Source organism: Pongo pygmaeus, chromosome 13 (genome assembly GCF_028885625.2).
Source record: "Pongo pygmaeus isolate AG05252 chromosome 13, NHGRI_mPonPyg2-v2.0_pri, whole genome shotgun sequence".
Lineage (NCBI taxonomy): Eukaryota > Metazoa > Chordata > Mammalia > Primates > Hominidae > Pongo > Pongo pygmaeus.
Genome location: NC_072386.2, coordinates 41,813,578 through 41,833,582, shown reverse-complemented (window position 1 = coordinate 41,833,582; position 20,005 = coordinate 41,813,578). Strand labels below are relative to the sequence as shown.

The 20,005-nt window shown below is 38.5% G+C and overlaps 1 protein-coding gene across 18 annotated transcripts in view; it reads left to right on the top strand.

The window, feature by feature from the left end:
• The window catches only part of CCDC171 (coiled-coil domain containing 171), a 445,777-nt gene that overhangs the window by 103,991 nt on the left and 321,781 nt on the right, over nucleotides 1-20,005 (top strand). For all 18 annotated transcript variants that reach the window (XM_054501330.2, XM_054501326.2, XM_054501331.2 and 15 more), the window contains one exon: nucleotides 14,344-14,436. In XM_054501330.2, coding sequence (XP_054357305.1) covers nucleotides 14,344-14,436 — 93 coding nt within the window. The remainder of the gene's footprint in view (nucleotides 1-14,343; nucleotides 14,437-20,005) is intronic.

Here is a 20,005-nt window from a genome sequence, read left to right as displayed (position 1 = left end):
TGGAAGTTCTGGCCAGGGCAATCAAGCAGGAAAGGAAATAAAGGATATTCAATGAGGAAAAGAGGAAGTCAAATTGTCCCTATTTGTAGATGACATGATTGTATGTTTAGAAAACCCCATTGTCTCAGCCCAAAATCTCCTTAAGCTGATAAGCAATTTCAGCAAAGTCTCAGGATACAAAATCAATGTGCAAAAATCACAAGCATTCTTATACACCAATAACAGACAAACAGAGAGCCAAATCATGAGTGAACTCCCATTCACAATTGCTACAAACAGAATAAAATACCTAGGAATCAACTTACAAGGGATGTGAAAAACTTCAAGGAGAACTACAAACCACTGCTCATCAAAATAAAAGAGGACACAAACAAATGGAAGAACATTCCATGCTCATGGATAGGAAGAATCAATATCGTGAAAATGGCCATATTGCCCAAGGTAATTTATAGATTCAATGCCATCCCCATCAACCTACCAATGACTTTCTTCACAGAATTGGAAAAAATTACTTTAAAGTTCATATGAAACCAAAAAAGAGCCCGCATTGCCAAGACAATCCTAAGCCGAAAGAACAAAGCTAGAGGCATCACGCTACCTGACTTCAAACTATTCTACAAGGCTACAGTAACAAAAACAGCATGATACTGGTACAAAAACAGAGATGTAGACCGATGGAACAGAACAGAGCTCTGAGAAATAATACCACACACCTACAACCATCTGATCTTTGACAAACCTGACAAAAGCAAGAAATGGGCAATGGATTCCCTATTTAATAAATGGTGCTTGGAAAACTGGCTAGCCATATGTAGAAAGCTGAAACTGGATCCCTTCCTTACACCTTATACAAAAATTAATTCAAGATGGATTAAAGACTTAAATGTTAGACCTAAAACCATAAAAACCCTAGAAGAAAACCTAGGCAATACCATTCAGGACATAGGCATGGGCAAGGACTTCGTGACTAAAACACCAAAAGCAATGGCAACAAAAGCCAAAATTGACAAATGGGATCTAATTAAACTAAAGAGCTCCTACACAGCAAAATAAGCTACCATCAGAGTGAACAGGCAACCTACAGAATGGGAGAAAATTTTTGCAATCTATTCATCTGACAAATGGCTAATATCCAGAATCTACAATGAACTCCAACAAATTTACAAGAAAAAAACAAACAACCCCATCCAAAACTGGGTGAAGAATATGAACAGACACTTCTCAAAAGAAGACATTTATGCAGCCAACAGACACGTGAAAAAATGCTCATCATCACTGGCCATCAGAGATGCAAATCAAAACCACAATGAGATACCCATCTCACACCAGTTAGATTGGCGATCATTAAAAAGTCAGGAAACAACAGGTGCTAGAGAGGATGTGGAGAAATAGGAACACTTTTACACTGTTGGAAGGACTGTAAACTAATTTAACCATTGTTTAAGACAATGTGGCGATTCCTCAAGGATCTAGAACTAGAAATGTGGTTTGACCCAGCCATCCCATTACTGGGTGTATACCCAAAGGATTATAAATCATGCTTCTATAAAGACACATGCACACGTATGTTTATTGCAGCACTATTCACAATAGCAAAGACTTGGAACCAACCCAAATGTCCAACAATGATAGACTGGATTAGGAAAATGTGGCACATATACACCATGGAATACTATGCAGCCATAAAAAAGGATGAGTTCATGTCCTTTGTAGGGACATGGATGAAGCTGGAAACCATCATTCTGAGCAAACTCTTGCAGGGACAAAAAACCAAACACCGCATGTTCTCACTCATAGGTGGGAATTGAACAATGAGAACACTTGGACACAGGAAGGGGAACATCACACAACAGGGCCTGTCGTGTGGTGGAGGGATGGGGGAGGGATAGCATTAAGAGACATACCTAATGTAAATGATGAGTTAATGGGTGCAGCACACCAACATGGCACATGTATACATATGTAACAAACCTTCACGTTGTGCACATGTACCCTAGAACTTAAAGTATAATAAAAAAGAAAAAAATAAATTATAGCCATCTAGTGGGTGTGAAGGTATCTCTTCGTGTTTTTAGTTTTCATTTCCCCAGTGACTAATAGTGTTGAGTATCATTTCATGTAGTTATTGGTCATTTACATATCTTTTTTAGACAAATGTCTAAGTCCTGTACTCATATTTTGAGTTGTCTTTTTATTGTATGATTTCTTTTGTTATTCTGGATACTAGACCATGCTCAGATATATGATTTTTAAGTATTTTCTCTCATTCTTTAGGTTATCTTTTCATTTTCCTAATAAAGCCCTTTGATACATGTTTTTTTCTTTTAGTTTTAATTTCGTATTGTTACATAAAATTTATACATATTTATGGTGTACATGTGATTTTTTTAATGTGCATAGAATGAAATTATCAAGTCAGTAGTTAGGCTATCCATCATCTTGAACATTGATCATTTCTATGTGTTAGGAATATTTCAAGATCTCTCTTCCAGCTATTTTGAAATATACAATACATTGTTAACTATAGTCACTCTACTCTGCTATCTAACATTAGAACTTATTCCTTCTAACTCTGTTTGTACCCATCAGTCAATCTGTCTGCCCTGCCACCCACACCCTGACACCCTTTCCAGCCTCTGATAACTATCCTAACTGTCATTGTACTCTCTACCTCCTTGAGATTAACTTTTTTTTATTTTTATTTTTTAATTTTTCAGATTTTTTTTTTTTTTTTTTTTTTAGATGAAGTCTCACTCTGTCACCCAGGCTGGAGTGCAGTGTGCAATTGCCACTCACTGCAACTTCCACCTCCTGGTTTCAAGTGATTCTCCTGCCTCAGCCTCCTGAGTAGCTGGGATTACAGGCACCCGCCATGACACCTAGGTAATTTTTGTATTTTTATTAGAGACGGGGTTTCGCCATGTTGGCCAGCCTGGTCTTGAACTCCTGACCTCAGGTGATCTGCCCGCCTTGGCCTCCCAAAGTACCGGGATTACAGGCGTGAGCCACCGTGCCTGGCCTATAATTTTTTTTTTTTAATAGAGATGAGGTCTCACTTTTTTATAGAGATTTTGCTCAGACTAGTCTTGAACTCCTGAGCTCAAGCAATCCTCTCACCTCAGCCTTCCAAAGTGCTAGGATTACAGGCATGAGCCACCATGCGCAGCCGAGATTAACATTTTTAGCTCTCACATATGAGTGAGAACACGTGATATTTGTCTTTTTATGCCTGGCTTATTTTACTTAATATAATGACCTCTAGTTCCATTCATATTGCTGCAAATGACAGGATTTCATCCTTTTTTTTATGGCCAAGTAGTGTTCCATTGTGTATATATAACCCACTTTCTTTATTCATTTGTTGATGGACACCTAGGTTGATACATATCTTTGCTATTGTGAATAGTGTTGTAATAAGTTTTTAATTTTTATGAAGTTGTTTGTTTGTTTGTTTATTTATGCTTGTGCTTTTGCTATCTAAGAATCCATTGCCAAATCTAAGGTCATGAAGATTTTTGGTTTTTTTTGAGACAGGGTCTTGCTCTGTTGCCCAGGCTGGAGTGCAGTGGCATGATCTCAGCTCACTGAAGTCTCAACCTCCTAGGCCCAAGCCGTCCTTTCCACTTTAGCCTCCCAAGTAGCTGGGACCATAAGTGCGCCTCACCACACCCGGCTAATTTAATTTTTTTGTAGAGACCAGGTTTCACTATGTTGCCCAGACTATGAAGATTTACCCCTATGTTTTCTTCTAAGAGTTTTATGGTTTTTAGCTCATATATTAGGTCATTGATCCATTTAGAATTTATTTTTTTATATGATATGAGGTATGGGATCCAAATTTATTCTTTTGCCTATTTATATCCAATTGTCTCAGCATCATTTAATGAAAAGATGAATCTTTTCCATTGAGTGGTGATGGCACCATTGTCAAAAATAAATTGGCCACCCATTCGTGGGTTTATTTCTGGACTGTCAGTTCCTTTCTGTGGATCTATATGAATCTATATGTGTATCTTTTTGCTGGTACCACATTGTTTTGATTATTGTAGCTTTTTTTTTTTTTTTTCTGAGACAGAGTCTGGCTCTGTCACCTGGCTGAATCTTTGCTTACTGCAACCTCTGCCTCCCAGGCTCAAGCCATTCTCTCACCTTAGCCTCCCTTGTAGCTGGGATTACAGGTGGCCACCACCACACTTGGCTAATTTTTGTTTTTTGTTTTTGTTTGATAGAGACAGGGTTTTACCATGTTGCCCAGGCTGGTCTTGAACTCCTGGGCTCAAACTGTCCGCCTGTCTCAGCCTCCCAAAGTGCTGGGATTACAGGTGTGAGCCACCATGCTCGGCTGATCACTGTAGCTTTGTAGTGAGTTTTGCAATTTGACATATGTCTTCCATCTTTATTCTTCTTTTTCAAGATTGTCATGTTAACGTTTTGATAAGTCTTTAGTAAAGAAAATTGTTTGGCTTAATTTTGTGTTTCTCACATGCTTCTGATGATGAAATTGCTTTTTTATATAATAGCTAACAACATCCTATGGGACTGGTATTCTGTGGAAACATTTTTTGAGAAGGGTGGGAAAAAAGTGACTATGTGGGGAATATTTTCTTTGCCTTATCTTATCACGTCAGCAATATATGTAGGAATAGTTTGAGTTAAACTCTCCCTTCCCATTTACTTTTTCTGTATAGTCATGAAAGTCTTAATTCATTCTAATGGTTTTTTGTTGTTGTCATTGTCAAAATATATACCTATATTTTTTAGACGGGGTCTCGTTCCCGTTGCCTAGGTTGGAGTGCAGTAGCACAATGACAGCTCACTGCAGCCTTGACTTCCTAGGCTCAAGTGATCCTCCCACCTCAGCCTCCTAAGTAGCTGGGACTACAGGTGTGCACCACCATGCCTGGCTAATTTTTGTATTATTTTTATAGACTTGGTGCTTCACCGTGTTGCCCAGGCTGGCCAGGGACTCCTGGGCTCAAGTGATCTGCCCGAGTTGGCCTTCCAAAGTGCAGGGATTACAAGTGCGAGCCACTGTGCCTGGCCTAATTTTGTTAATTGGGTAAATAATGATACCATTGCCATACTTCCCCCTTAACTTTAATAACTTTGCTTTTGTTGTTTAAAAAATGTTTCTCAATATGGAAAATTTCACACATACATGAAAGTAGAAAGAATATTACAATGAACCCCCATGTACCTATGATTTAGCTTCAACAGTTATCAGCTTATGACCAATCTTATTTTATGAACACCAACCCCCACTCCTTCCCAGTTTGATTATTTTAAACCATATCTAGACATTATATAGTTTCATCCCTGAACACTGCAGTATGTATTTTTTAAAAGGTAAGGGTTTATTTTATTTATTAATAAAAAAATTTACTTAGTTAATTCTTTTATAGAGATGCGGTCTTTCTCTGTTGCCCAGGCTGGTCTCCCAGGCTGGTCTCAAACTCTTGGCCCCAAGCAGTCCTCTCACCTCAGCTTCCCAAAGTGACGGGGGCCACTGTGCCTGGCCAAAAGATTGGGGTTTAAAAAAATACTAATCATTATCACACCTAAAAAGTAATAATAATTCCTTAGTTACATCAGATATCCAAATGTCCTCACTTCTTGATTTTCAGAGTGTTTTGAGTCTTCAGACAAAACTGTGAATATTTACTAGTTTCACCTTTCAGCAGAATGCCTGTTATTTTTAAACACTCTAGTAGTATAAATTATAAATGTCAGATTTTACTCAAAGTATTATTTTATCCTTTGGATTTAAATTACCTTGAGACCCAAAAGGATCGTATTTGGATTTATTGCTTTCTGTAAAAACAAAAAACAAAACTATTTTCTAGTGTAATAGCTCATTAAGAAATATTTTCAATAGGGTTGTAGAATCTAAATAAAGCAAACAGTTCATTGTAAAAGAATATTTTGTGAATTTCATGTTTGGAAAACACAGAGTGATTATATCCTGAAGCAGGATTACTCCATGACTGTGAAGGCCATCAGAACTAGGTGCATCTACAAAGGCCTCTAGAGAAGAAGGGATGTTTGTGTTTATGTTCTTCACTATGATAATCATTATGGGAATGATTTGGCCAGAAAGAAGTATAGTCATTTCTTAGTTATTCACAGACTGCTTGATTAGTTTGTGGATTATTCAGTTTTTATTTATATTTCTTTTCATTGTGATCCATTACCGTGTTTGTAAACAAAAAGAAATGGTGGGAGAGAAGGAAAGTCAGATTAATCAAGTTGAACATTAATAAAAACTTGGCTAAGCGGGTGGAGCCAAGATGGCCGAATAGGAACAGCTCCAGTCTATAGCTCCCAGTGCAAGCGACGCAGAAGGCAGAAGACGGGTGATTTCTGCATTTCCAACTCAGGTACTGGGTTCATCTCACTGAGGAGTGTTGGAAAGTGGGTGCAGGACAGTGGGTGCAGTGCACCGAGCATGAGCTGAAGCAGGGCAAGGCATCGCGTCACCCAAGAAGTGCAGGGGTCAGGGGATTCTCTTTCCTAGTCAAAGAAAGGGGTGACAGACGGCATCTGGAAAATCAGGTCACTCCTACCCTAATACTGCACTTTTCCAACGGTCTTAGCAAACAGCCCACCAGGAGATTATATGCTGCACCTGGCTTGGAGAGTCCTACGCCCACAGAGCCTCGCTCATTGCTAGCACAGCAGTCTGAGATCAAACTGCAAGGTGGCAGCGAGGCTAGAGGAGAGGCACCTGCCATTGCCGAGGCTTGAGTGGGTAAAAAAAAGTGGCAGGGAAGCTGGAACTGGGTGGAGCCCACCGCAGCTCAAGGAGGCCTGCCTGCCTCTGTAGACTCCACCTCTGGGGGCAGGGCATAGCCAAACAAAAGGCTTCAGAAACCTCTGCAGACTTAAATGTCCCTGTCTCACAGCTTTGAAGAGAGTAGTGGTTCTCCCAGCATGCAGCTGGAGATCTGAGAACAGACAGACTGCCTCCTCAAGTGGATCTGTGACCCCTGAGTAGCCTAACTGGGAGGCACCCCCCCAGTAGGGGCAGACTGACACCTCACATGGCCGGGTACTCCTCTGAGACAAAACTTCCAGAGGAGCGATCAGGCAGCAACATTGGCTGTTCACCAATATCCGCTGTTCTGCAGCCTCCGCTGTTGATACCCAGGCAAACAGACTCTGGAGTGGACCTCCAGCAAACTCCAGCAGACCTTCAGCTGAAGGTCCTGACTGTTAGAAGGAAAACTAACAAACAGAAAGGACATCTACACCAAAACCTCATCTGTACGTCACCATCATCAAAGACCAAAGGTAGATAAAACCACAAAGATGGGGAAAAAACAGAGCAGAAAAACTGGAAACTCTAAAAATCAGAGCGCCTCTCCTCCTCCAAAGGAACTCAGCTCCTCACCAGCAATGGAACAAAGCTGGACAGAGAATGACTTTGACGAGTTGAGAAAAGAAGGCTTCAGACGATCAAACTACTCTGAGCTAAAGGAGGAAGTTCGAACCCATCGCAAAGAAGTTAAATACCTTGAAAAAAAATTAGGTGAATGGCTAACTAGAATAACCAATGCAGAGAAGTCCTTGAAGGACCTGATGGAGCTGAAAACCACGGCATGAGAAGTACGTGACAAATGCACAAGCCTCAGTAGCCGACTCGATCAACTGGAAGAAAGAGTATCAGTGATGGAAGATCAAATGAATGAAATGAAGCAAGAAGAGAAGTTTAGAGAAAACAGAATAAAAAGAAATGAACAAAGCCACCAAGAAATATGGGACTATGTGAAAAGACCAAATCTACGCCTGGTTGGTGTACTTGAAAGTGATGGGGAGAATGGAACCGAGTTGGAAAACACTCTGCAGGATATTATCCAGGAGAACTTCCCCAGTCTAGCAAGGCAGGCCAACATTCAAATTCAGGAAATACAGAGAACGCCACAAAGATACTCCTCGAAAAGAGCAACTCCAAGACACATAATTGTCAGATTCACCAAAGTTGAAATGAAGATAAAAATGTTAAGGGCAGCCAGAGAGAAAGGTTAGGTTACCCACAAAGGGAAGCCCATCAGATTAACAGCAGATCTCTTGGCAGAAACTCTACAAGCCAGAAGAGAGTGGGGGCCAATATTCAACATTCTTAAAGAAAAGAATTTTCAACCCAGAATTTCATACCCAGCCAAACTAAGCTTCATTAGTGAAGGAGAAATAAAATCCTTTACAGATAAGCAAATGTTGAGAGATTTTGTCACCACCAGGCCTGCCCTGCAAGAGCTCCTGAAGGAAGCACTAAACATGGAAAGGAACAACTGGTACCAGCCGCTGCAAAAACATATCAAATTGTAAAGACCATCAAGGCTAGGAAGAAACTGCATCAACTAACAAGCAAAGCAACCAGCTAACATCATGACAGGATCAAATTCACACATAAAATATTAACCTTAAATGTAAATGGGCTAAATGCTCCAATTAAAAGACACAGACTGGCAAATTGGATAAAGAGTCAAGACCCATCAGTGTGCTGTATTCAGGAAACCCATCTCACGTGCAGAGACATACATAGGTTCAAAATAAAGGGATGGAGGAAGATCTACCAAGCAAATGGAAAACAAAAAAAGGCAGGGGTTGCAATCCTAGTCTCTGATAAAACAGACTTTAAACCAACAAAGATCAAAAGAGACAAAGAAGGCCATTACATAATGGTAAAGGGATCAATTCAACAAGAAGAGCTAACTATCCTAAATATATATGAACCCAATACAGGAGCACCCAGATTCATAAAGCAAGCCTTAGAGACCTACAAAGAGACTTAGGCTCCCACACAATAATAATGGGAGACTTTAACACCCCACTGTCAACATTAGACAGATCAACTAGAGAGAAAGTTAACAAGGATATCCAGGAATTGAACTCAGCTCTGCACCAAGTGGACGTAATAGACATCTACAGAACTCTCCATGCCAAATCAACAGAATATACATTCTTTTCAGCACCACACCACACCACACTTACTCCAAAATTGACCACATAGTTGGAGTAAAGCATTCCTCAGCAAATGTAAAAGAACAGAAATTATAACAAACTGTCTCTCAGACCACAGTGCAATCAAACTAGAACTCAGGATTAAGAAACTCACTCAAAACCGCTCAACTACATGGAAACTGAACAACCTGCTCCTGAATGACTACTGGGTACATAAAATGAAGGCAGAAATAAAGATGTTCTTTGAAACCAATGAGAACAAAGACACAACATACCAGAATCTCTGGGACACATTCAAAGCAGTGTGTAGAGGGAAATTTATAGCACTAAATGCCCACAAGAGAAAGCAGGAAAGATCCAAAATTGATACCCTAACATCACAATTAAAAGAACTAGAGAAGCAAGAGCAAACACATTCAAAAGCTAGCAGAAGGCAAGAAATAACTAAGATCAGAGCGGAACTGAGGGAAATAGAGACACAAAAAATCCTTCAAAAAATCCATGAATCCAGGAGCTGGTCTTTTGAAAAGATCAACAAAATTGGTAGACCGCTAGCAAGACTAATAAAGAAGAAAAGAGAGAAGAATCAAATAGACACAATAAAAAATGATAAAGGGGATATCACCACCAATCCCACAGAAATACAAACTACCATCAGAGAATAGTATAAACACCTCTACGCAAATAAACTAGAAAATCTAGAAGAAATGGATAAATTCCTGGACACATACACCCTCCCAAGACTAAACCAGGAAGAATTTGAATCTCTGAATAGACCAATAACAGGCTCTGAAATTGAGGCAATAATTAATAGCTTACCAACCAAAAAAAGTCCAGGACCAGATGGATTCACAGAGGTACAAGGAGGAGCTGGTATCATTCCTTCTGAAACTATTCCAATCAATAGAAAAGAGGGAATCCTCCCTAACTCATTTTATGAGGCCAGCATCATCCTGATACCAAAGCCTGGCAGAGACACAACAAAAAAAGAGAATTTTAGACCAATATCCCTGATGAACATCGATGAAGAAATCCTCAATAAAATACTGGCAAACAGAATCCAGCAGCACATCAAAAAGCTTATCCACCGTGATCAAGTGGGCTTTATCCCTGGGATGCAAGGCTGGTTCAACATGCGCAAATCAATAAACGTAATCCAGTATATAAACAAAACCAATGACAAAAACCACCTGATTATCTCAATAGATGCAGAAAAGGCCTTTGACAAAATTCAACAACACTTCATGCTAAAAACTCTCAATAAATTAGGTATTGATGGGATGTATCTCAAAATAATAAGAGCTCTTTATGACAAACCCACAGCCAATATCATACTGAATGGGCAAAAACTGGAAGCATTCCCTTTGAAAACTGGCACAAGTCAGGGATGCCCTCTCTCGCCATTCTTATTCAACATAGTGTTGGAAGTCCTGGCCAGGGCGATCAGGCAGGAGAAGGAAATAAAGGATACTCAATGAGGAAAAGAGGAAGTCCAATTGTCCCTGTTTGCAGATGACGTGACTGTATATCTAGAAAACCCCATCGTCTCAGCCCCAAATCTCTTTAAACTGATAAGCAACTTCAGCAAAGTCTCAGGATACAAAATCAATGTGCAAAAATCACAAGCATTCTTATACACCAATAACAGAGAAACAGAGATTCAAATCATGAGTGAACTCCCGTTCACAATTGCTTCAAAGAGAATAAAATACTTAGGAATCCAACTTACAAGGGATGTGAAGGACCTCTTCAAGGAGAACTACAAACCACTGCTCAATGAAATAAAAGAGGTTACAAACAAATGGAAGAACATTCCATGCTCATGGGTAGGAAGAATCAATATCGTGAAAATGACCATACTGCCCAAGGTAATTTATAGATTCAATGCCATCCCCATCAAGGTACTAATGACTTTCTTCACAGAATTGGAAAAAAACTACTTTAAAGTTAATAATGAACCAAAAAAGAGCCTGCATTACCAAGTCAATCCTAAGCCAAAAGAACAAAGCTCTAGGCGTCACGCTACCTGACTTCAAACTATACTACAAGGCTACAGTAACCAAAACAGCATGGTACTGATACCAAAACAGAGATATAGACCAATGGAACAGAACAGAGCCCTCGGAAATAATGCTGCATATCTACAACCATCTGATCTTTGACAAACCTGACAAAAACAAGAAATGGAGAAAGGATTCCCTATGTAATAAATGGTGCTGGGAGAACTGGCTAGCCATATGTAGAAAGCTGAAACTGGATCCCTTCCTTACACCTGGTACAAAAATTAATTCAAGATGGATTACAGACTTAAATGTTAGACCTAAAACCATAAAAACTCTAGAAGAAAACCTAGGCAATACCATTCAGGACATAGGCATGGGCAAGGACTTCATGTCTAAAACACCAAAAGCAATGGCAACAAAAGCCAAAATTGACAAATGGGATCTAATTAAACTAAAGAGCTTCTGCACAGCAAAAGAAACTACCATCAGAGTGAACAAGTAACCTACAGAATGGGAGAAAATTTTTGCAATCTACTCATCTGACAAATGGCTAACATCCAGAATCTACAAAGAACTGAAACAAATTTACAAGAAAAAAACAACCCCATCAACAAGGGGGGTGAAGGATATGAACAGACACTTCTCAAAAGAAGACATTTATGCAGCCAACAGACACATGAAAAAATGCTCATCATCACTGGCCATCAGAGAAATGCAAATCAAAACCACAATGAGATACCATCTCACACCAGTTAGAATGGCGATCATTAAAAAGTCAGGAAACAACAGGTGCTATAGAGGATGTGAAGAAATAGAAACACTTTTTCACTGTTGGTGGGACTGTAAACTAGTTCAACCATTGTGGAAGTCAGTGTGGCGATTCCTCAGGGATCTAGAACTAGAAATACCATTTGACCCAGCCATCCCATTACTGGGTATATACCCAAAGGATTATAAAACATGCTGCTGTAAAGACACATGCACACGTATGTTTATTGCGGCACTATTCACAATAGCAAAGACTTGGAACCAACCCAAATGTCCAACAATGATAGACTGGATTAAGAAAATGTGACACATATATACAATGGAATACTATGCAGCCATAAAAAGGATGAGTTCATGTCCTTTGTAGGGACATGGATGAAGCTGGAAACCATCATTCTGAGCAAACTATTGCAAGGACAAAAAACCAAACACTGCATGTTCTCACTCTCAGGTGGGAATTGAACAGTGAGAACACATGGACACAGGAAGGGGAACATCACACACACTGGGGCCTGTTGTGTGGTCGGGGGAGTGGGGAGGGATAGCATTAGCAGATATACCTAGTGTTAAATGACGAGTTAATGGGTACAGCACACCAACATGACACACGTATACATATATAACTAACCTGCACATTGTACACATGCACCGTCAAACAAAGTATAGAAAAAAAAAACTTGGCTTAGGGTAAATCGTTTAGTAAATATAATGAATATATTAATTAAGTTTTTCACCAAATATCATCTAGGAAGGGAAATCAAATTGGTAATGCCTTTTTCTGTCCCTATTGAATGACCCCATTGACAGACAGGACTCTAGGCATGGCTTTTCTTTGCTACTGTTATGTTGAGACATGCTGGGTGTTCCCATAGTTCTATTTTTCTGTCCCCAACAGATTTTTGGTCATGACCAATTCCCTCTTTGGGACTAGTAATCTGCTACTTCCCAGGGTTGCATTTTCTGAACAAAAATTGTATTCTCAAATAAAGATCTTGACTTCTGCCTCTGTCCAGAAACTGACTCTTGCCTGAAAAACTGATAAATTAGACTTCATCATAATGAAAAGTTTTGCTTTGCAAGTGATACTGTTAAGAGAATGAGAAGACAGGATGTAGACTGGGAGAAAATATTTGCAAATCATGTATCTAACAAAGGACTTGTTTTCAGATTGTATAATGAACTTTTAAAGCTCAGTAATATGAAAATAAACAGCCCAATTAAAAAATGGTGAAAATATTTGAACATACACTTCATCAAAGAAGATATACAGTTGGCAAATAGGTACATGAAAAGATGCTCAGTGTCATTAGTCATTGGGGCAACGCAAATTAAAACTAAAATGAGATAACCGCTACATGCGTATTTGATTGTCTGTAAAACTTCAAGAAACCAAAAACAAAAAATGACCGTACCAAGTGTTGGTGAGGATGTGGAACAATGGAACATTTCATACATTGCTGTTAGGAATGTAAATTGTCACCATCGCTTTGGAAAACAGTGTGGCATTTTCTTAAAATATTCAATATGGCTGGGTGCGGTGGCTCACGCCTGTAATCCTAGTACTTTGGGAGGCCGAGGCGGGAGGATCACAAGATCAGGAGATCAAGACCATCCTGGCTAGTACGGTGAAATCTCGTCTCTACTAAAAATACAAAAAATTAGCTGGGCATGGTGGCCGGTGCCTGTAGTCCCAGCTACTTGGGAGGCTGAGGCAGGACAATGGTGTGAACCCGCGAGGTAGAGCTTGCAGTGAGCCTAGATGGCGCCACTGCACTCCAGCCTGGGTGACAGAGCAAGACTCTGTCTCAAAAAAAAAAAAAAAAATCAATATGTACCTATCATCTCACCCATTCATTCCATTCTTCCCTATTTACCCCAGAGAAATGAAAGTGTGTGTCTCTACAAAGTCTTGCACACAAATGCTCATAGCAGCTTTATTTGTAATTGCCTAAACTGGAAACAACTCAAATATCCATCAGTAGGTGAACAGATAAACCAGTTGTGGTCTATTAATAAAGTGGAACACTATTTAACAATGAAAATGAATGAACTGTTGATGCATGCAACCACATGGATGGGTCTCAAAATAATTATGTAAGGGAAAAGAAGCCTGGCAATAAAAAGCATAATATATGATTCAATTTATATACAACTCCAGAAAATACTAACTGCTCTATAGTGACAAAAAGCAGATTCGTGATTACTTGGGTATGTGGTGGAGTGGTGAGGGCTGGAGGAAGGCATTACCAAGAGACATAAGGAATCTTTTAAGGGTGATGGAAATGTTTCCTATATTGATTGTGGCAGTGATTTAATGGGTGTGTACGTGTTTGTGTGTGTGTGTGTGTATAAAAATTTATCAAAAAGTATATTTTCACTATGTGTAGGTTACTATATATAAGTTATACCTCTATAAAGTGTAAAGAAAAAAAAAAGCAAGCTCTGGGAGCATTCTTCCTGAGCATGAATTTTACATTCCATTCTTGCAAAGAAAAAAGAAAATGAGGCTGCAGGTCGACTAATGTAAAGTGTTAGTTATAATTCTGGACTGTGGTGATCCATATCTTTAAATACCAATGTTTGTGAATTTAAACTTTTAATTTGTTTTCAGGCAACTACTCTAAGAGTGAGGAAATTAGAAGAAAACATTGAAGCAGAAAGAGCAGCGCATTTGGAATCAAAATTTAATTCTGAAATTATTCAGGTAAAATGTAAATGAATATTTTGGTCTGCATTTTCTTAGTTTGTGTTATAACAGCTGGGAAAAACAGCATTATGTTCAGAGAACAAAGGTGTGCATTGAAAATGGGTAACATATTGTTATGACACTCATTATTGTGTATAAGGTTAGGATGCAGTTGAGATATGCTACCTTAGTGGAGGAGTTGGCACACTATAGCCTACAGGCCAGGTCTCACCCACTGTCTGTTCTTGTGAAGTTTTGTCTTGTCCATAGCTGCTTTTGTGGCAGAGTGGAGTAGTTGTGACAGAGAACTTACCTGGCAGTCTACAAAGAAATTTGCAAATTAGAGTGTTCTTTTTTCCTACAGCTGTGGGATGGATTTCTTTTTGAGAACATTGAAAAAATGTGCATGTTATTTATTGAGTGCATATCCTATACATATCACTGTATTAAGAGCTGAAGGTGTAAAGATGAATGAGCTCCTTTTGTAACTTACATTTCGTTATCCGAGATACTATAGATCTATCTCCAGATATATAGATGCTTACATAGATGTACAAAATACTGAAATACAATGGAAATATAATAAAGAAAAGGATTAAATCTGGGAGGGGAATTAAATGGAGGCCTCCTAAGGAAATTATCGTTTTTGCTATGCCTTAGAGAATGAGAAGGAATTTCTAAGAAAAGTGAGAGCAGAGCATTTTATTAGGGGTTGGCACACTACTGCCCATGGGCCAAGTCTGTTTATGGCTGCTTGTCGAGACAGACCTTATGGTCCACAAAACTACAATATTTACTCTGTGGCCCTTTGCAGAAAATGTTTACTGACCACTGTTCTAAACAACTGCTTGGATAAAGCCACTAAATAAAATGTACTTGTTTCTTTTTGAGGAGTACTTGGCAGTGTTGAGTGGTAGAGCTTAAGGAAAAGTTTGGAGATAATGGTGGAAAGGCATGATGAAGACTAATTATGAAAGTCCTTTTTCGTGCTAAGAAACTTAGACTTATTTTGAAAGCAATGGAAAGCCACTGCAGCTTTTGAGACAGACAGATATGAAATCTAAGTTTAAGAAAATAACTCTGGTGCCATATTGGTAGATAAAGGAAGGGAGTGAAGATAGAAGGCTGGGTGAAGAGATGATGAACGCCTGAATCAAGGCAACAACTGTAGCAATGGAAAAGAGGGCTCCTGTGTCAGAATAACAGTCCCTCAAATATATCCACATCTGTCCTTATCCTCAGAACCTGTGAATATATTACCTTACATGGCAAATGGGACTTTGCAGATGTGATTTATTTGAGGATCTTGAGATGGGAGTTTGTCCCAGTTTATCTAGTTTAGACTGATGTAATCATAAGAGTCCTTATAAGAGGGAGGCAGGAGGGTCACAGTCAGAGACAGAGATGTGATGACAGAAGCAGAGGTCAGAGTAGGTCACCGTGAGCCCAGGAATGTGGGTGGCCTCCATAAGTTAGAAAAGGCAAGATGAGATTTCTTCTCTAGAGTCTCCAGAAGGAATGGAGTCTTGCTGACACTGTGACTTTAGCCCCAGAAGACCCATTTCAGACTTTTGACCTCTACAACTGTAAGATAATACATTTATGTTGTTTTAAATTGCCAATTTGTGGTAATTGGTAATAGCAATGATTGGAAAGATACAGGGGACAAACTGAGAATTCATGATTTTAGGTAACTAATTTGCAGTGTGAGGGGAGGGAAGGAGCAGTAGAAGAGAACACCAAGGTTTGCAGTATGTGTGAAAGTGGGCAGATGCAGTTGACTGTCAAAACTCTGAAGTCTGAAGAGAGACAGTGGTGAGTTTTGAACACGTTGACTTTGAGGAGCAGTTTAAGAGGTTCATAGTGCCCTTTGAGGATATGGTCATGCAAAGTTACCTGAACAATGTACATTTACTCTTGTCATCCTGCTTTGTGTGAACAGTTCCTTTCTTTATATTCTCTCAAGCACCTGACAGTAGCTTATCTTGGATCAGCCAGTTTCCCAGGTGTTAGGAAAGTTAAGGAAATTGTGTAGGAGGAGATTTGTTGGACCTGTTACTTTCTTGATTTTAATATTTTATAGACAGTTATGACTTTTTGCTTAAATGTTTTCTCAGCATTTTGATAATATGCTTTAAAATCTAATAAGTATGGTATTTGTTATGCTTCTGTTAAAGATATTAATGAAGATTGTATACCTGTAATAGTATTTTTGTTTGCTTAAATCTAGGAAGGTAGAAAGTATCTTTATGAACTTAGATTCTCAGTATAAACTGTTAAGATGTTCTTATTTCATGTTATTTAGCTGGTCAGTTATTATGTTTGAGCACTACTTTGTGAACAAATGTAATAGACTGTATGAAAATAAAATATATGCACTTATTTCCAGAAGAAAAAGTAGTTTTAAGCTTATTTGGCTTTAGCAAGTTTGAAAATCATCTCAGTTTATTTGTGCTCTTGAATTTCATATCAAGTAGGATGGTGGGATTGCCAAAATCAGTAAATGAAAAGTAGCTATAAGCAGATAGATTAAAACTAGTTTAGACTAAAAAAAGTTATTGCCTTGATTTAGGTGTTTATTATCTCTTCACCCAACCTCCTATCACCACTCCCTTACTTTATTTGGCAATGTTAGTTACCAGAATTATTTTTCTAAAACTTAGATTCGATATCTACATCAAAAGCTACTTATATTAAAAGCTACTGCTTTTAATATGTCTAAATTTCTTAATTTAATTTATATTTTTAAAGACTTAGACTTTTTTCCTATCTTGTTTTAATTAATGGAATTTATAGTGTTTTACCTTATTTTTTAAATAACTCCTAATATAAGATGCAACTGTATTTGTAAAGATTTTGTATTAAAATTTGTGTTTTTACTTTTGACTTTAATGAAATGTTCTTTTTACCTAAAAATTCTCAGATCCCTATATTTGAGCGTGTCTGTTTGTTAAAGCCAACTTGCATACTTTTCTTTAAGATCAGGTCACCAAAATGGCATCAATAAGTAATAAGACTGAAGTTTTCTTTTTCTTTTCTTTTCTTTGTTTCCTTTTATGATTTCAGCTTTTATTTTAGATTCTGGGGGTACATGTGTAGTTTGTTACCTGGGTATATTGCCTGATGCTGAGGTTTGGGGCATGATTGATTTTGTCACCCAGGTATTCAGCATAGCACCCAATCGTTAATTTTTCAACTCTTGCCCCCTTCCCGCCCTCTTCCCTCTAGTAGTCCCCATTGTGTATTGCTGTCATCTGTATGTCCACAAGTATCCAGTATTTGGCTTCTACTTGTAAGTGAGAACATGTGGTATTTGGTTTTCTGTTCCTCTGTTAATTTGCTTAGGATAAGGGCTTCCAGCTGCATCCATGTTGTAGCATAGGACATGATTTTGTTCTTTTTTATGGCTGCATAGTAATCCATGGTGTATATGTACCACATTTTCTTTATCCAATCCATCATTGATTGATGAGCACCTGTGTTGATTCCATGTCTTTGCTATTGTGAATAGTGCTGTGATGAACATAAAAGTGCATGCATTTTTTTGGTAGAATGATTCATTTTCTTTTGGATACATACCCAGTAATGGGGTTGCTGGATCAAATGGTAGTTCTGAGTTCTTTGAGAAATCTCCACTCCACTTTCCACAGTGGCTGAACTAATTTACATTCCCACCAACAATATATAAACATTTCCTTTTCTCAGCAGCCTCACCAGCATCTTAACATGCTGTTTTTTGACTTTTTAGAAATAGGCTGAAGTTTTAAATTCATGAAAAAAATGTAATTTCAAAATTAGGTTTTTCATTGTAGTTGTGATACATCCCTGGGAATATATAGTTGATTACTATAACTATAAGAAAATTATTCCCTATTGTTTACTTATATGGTTTAAAATTAATATTTGATATCTCAGTGCTATGACTTAGAAAAAATGAAAAGTTTATATTTGAATCATAAATCTATAAATATTTACAAGTATTTTCAGTGAGGTACATCTACTACCATTCAGTTTCAGAGTAGTTTAATGGAAAGTAGAATACTAAGTAGCTGTAACTAATCACCATCTTATAAACTACTGTTGAATATGTATTTGAAATGTGTTATTAAGTTTGTTTGTATATTTTGGCATAAAAATAAGAAAGCAGACTTAAAAGAGCGACTCAAATTTGTTCTTTTGTAGTCTATTTTTCTTTCAATTGATTGGTTTACCATTTGTGATTGAGTGTGCTTATTTTCTAAAAGAAGGTAGCAATGTAGACAAGAAGAAAATATTTCCCAGATTTACTATTTGACTTACAAACATTGGATTTAGACAAAATAACAAAGAAAAATAGAGTTTAAGAGGTACAATTAAAAAATTTAAATCTAGTTGTATCTACGTATCTATTTTACTCTGTTACTTTAGTATAAGAATAAACATTTCATGCCAGGTGTAGTGGCTCACACCTGTAATCCCAGCACTTTGGGAGGCTGAGGCGGGCAGATCACTTGAGGCCAGGAGTTCCAGACCAGTCTGGCCAATGTGGCGAAACCCCATACCTGCTAAAAATACTAAAGTTAGCTGGGTGTGGTGGCGCATACCTGTAGTCCCAGCTACTCTGGAGGCTGAGGCATGAGAATTGCTTGAGCCTAGCAGGTGGAGGTTGCAGTGAGCCAAGATCGTGCCACTGCACTCCAACCTGGGTGACCGAGTGAGACTCTGTCCCCATCCCCCCTCCTCCCCAAAAAAGAATAAACATTTCAATTATTCCAGAAATTTTGGATAATTAAAAATAATTCTGGTGATTATCATTTTTATGGATTAATGTTGAAACATTTTCATAGTGTCTTAGGCTTTGTTTCCTGGTGAGTTTATCTTTCCTAACTCAGGTTGTGTGTTGCCATTCCTGTAAGGCTTGCCTCACACAGAGTTCCATAACTTTTCTTTGAATTCAGGACCTTTGTGCATGCCTCTGTCACAGGAAGGATATACCATATCATTTTGCAGTCTATGTTCTCTTAAAGCCTATGAGCTCCTCAGGAGCTAAGACTGTGTATTTTCATTAATGTATGTATCTTGAGCATTAGGATATTGACTGGCATATATTAAGTACTTAATAAATATTGATTAAATAAACATTGCCAGTTGGGTACGGTGGCTCACGCCAGAAATCCCAGCACTTTGGGAGGCTGAGGTGGGCAAATCACTGGAGGTCAGGAGTTTGGGACCAGCCTGGCCAACATGGTGAAACCCCGTCTCTACTAAAAAAAATACAAAAATTAGCTGGGTGTGGTGGCAGGCACCTGTAATCCCAGCTACTCAGGAGGCTGAGGCAGGGGAATCGCTTGAACCCAGGGGGTGGAGATTGCAGTGAGCCGAGATCGCACCACTGCACTCCAGCCTGGGGGACACGACGAGACTCCATCTCAACAACAACAACAACAACAACAACAACAACAGATTGCCTGATTAGATCCTTGTAGCCACCCCGCAAAGTAGATAGTCTAGATGACATTATTATTATTCACTATTTATAGATGAGAAGCCTCAAATATTTGGAGTTTTAGTAATATGCCCAAAGTCGCATTAGTTAATTTTGTAGATC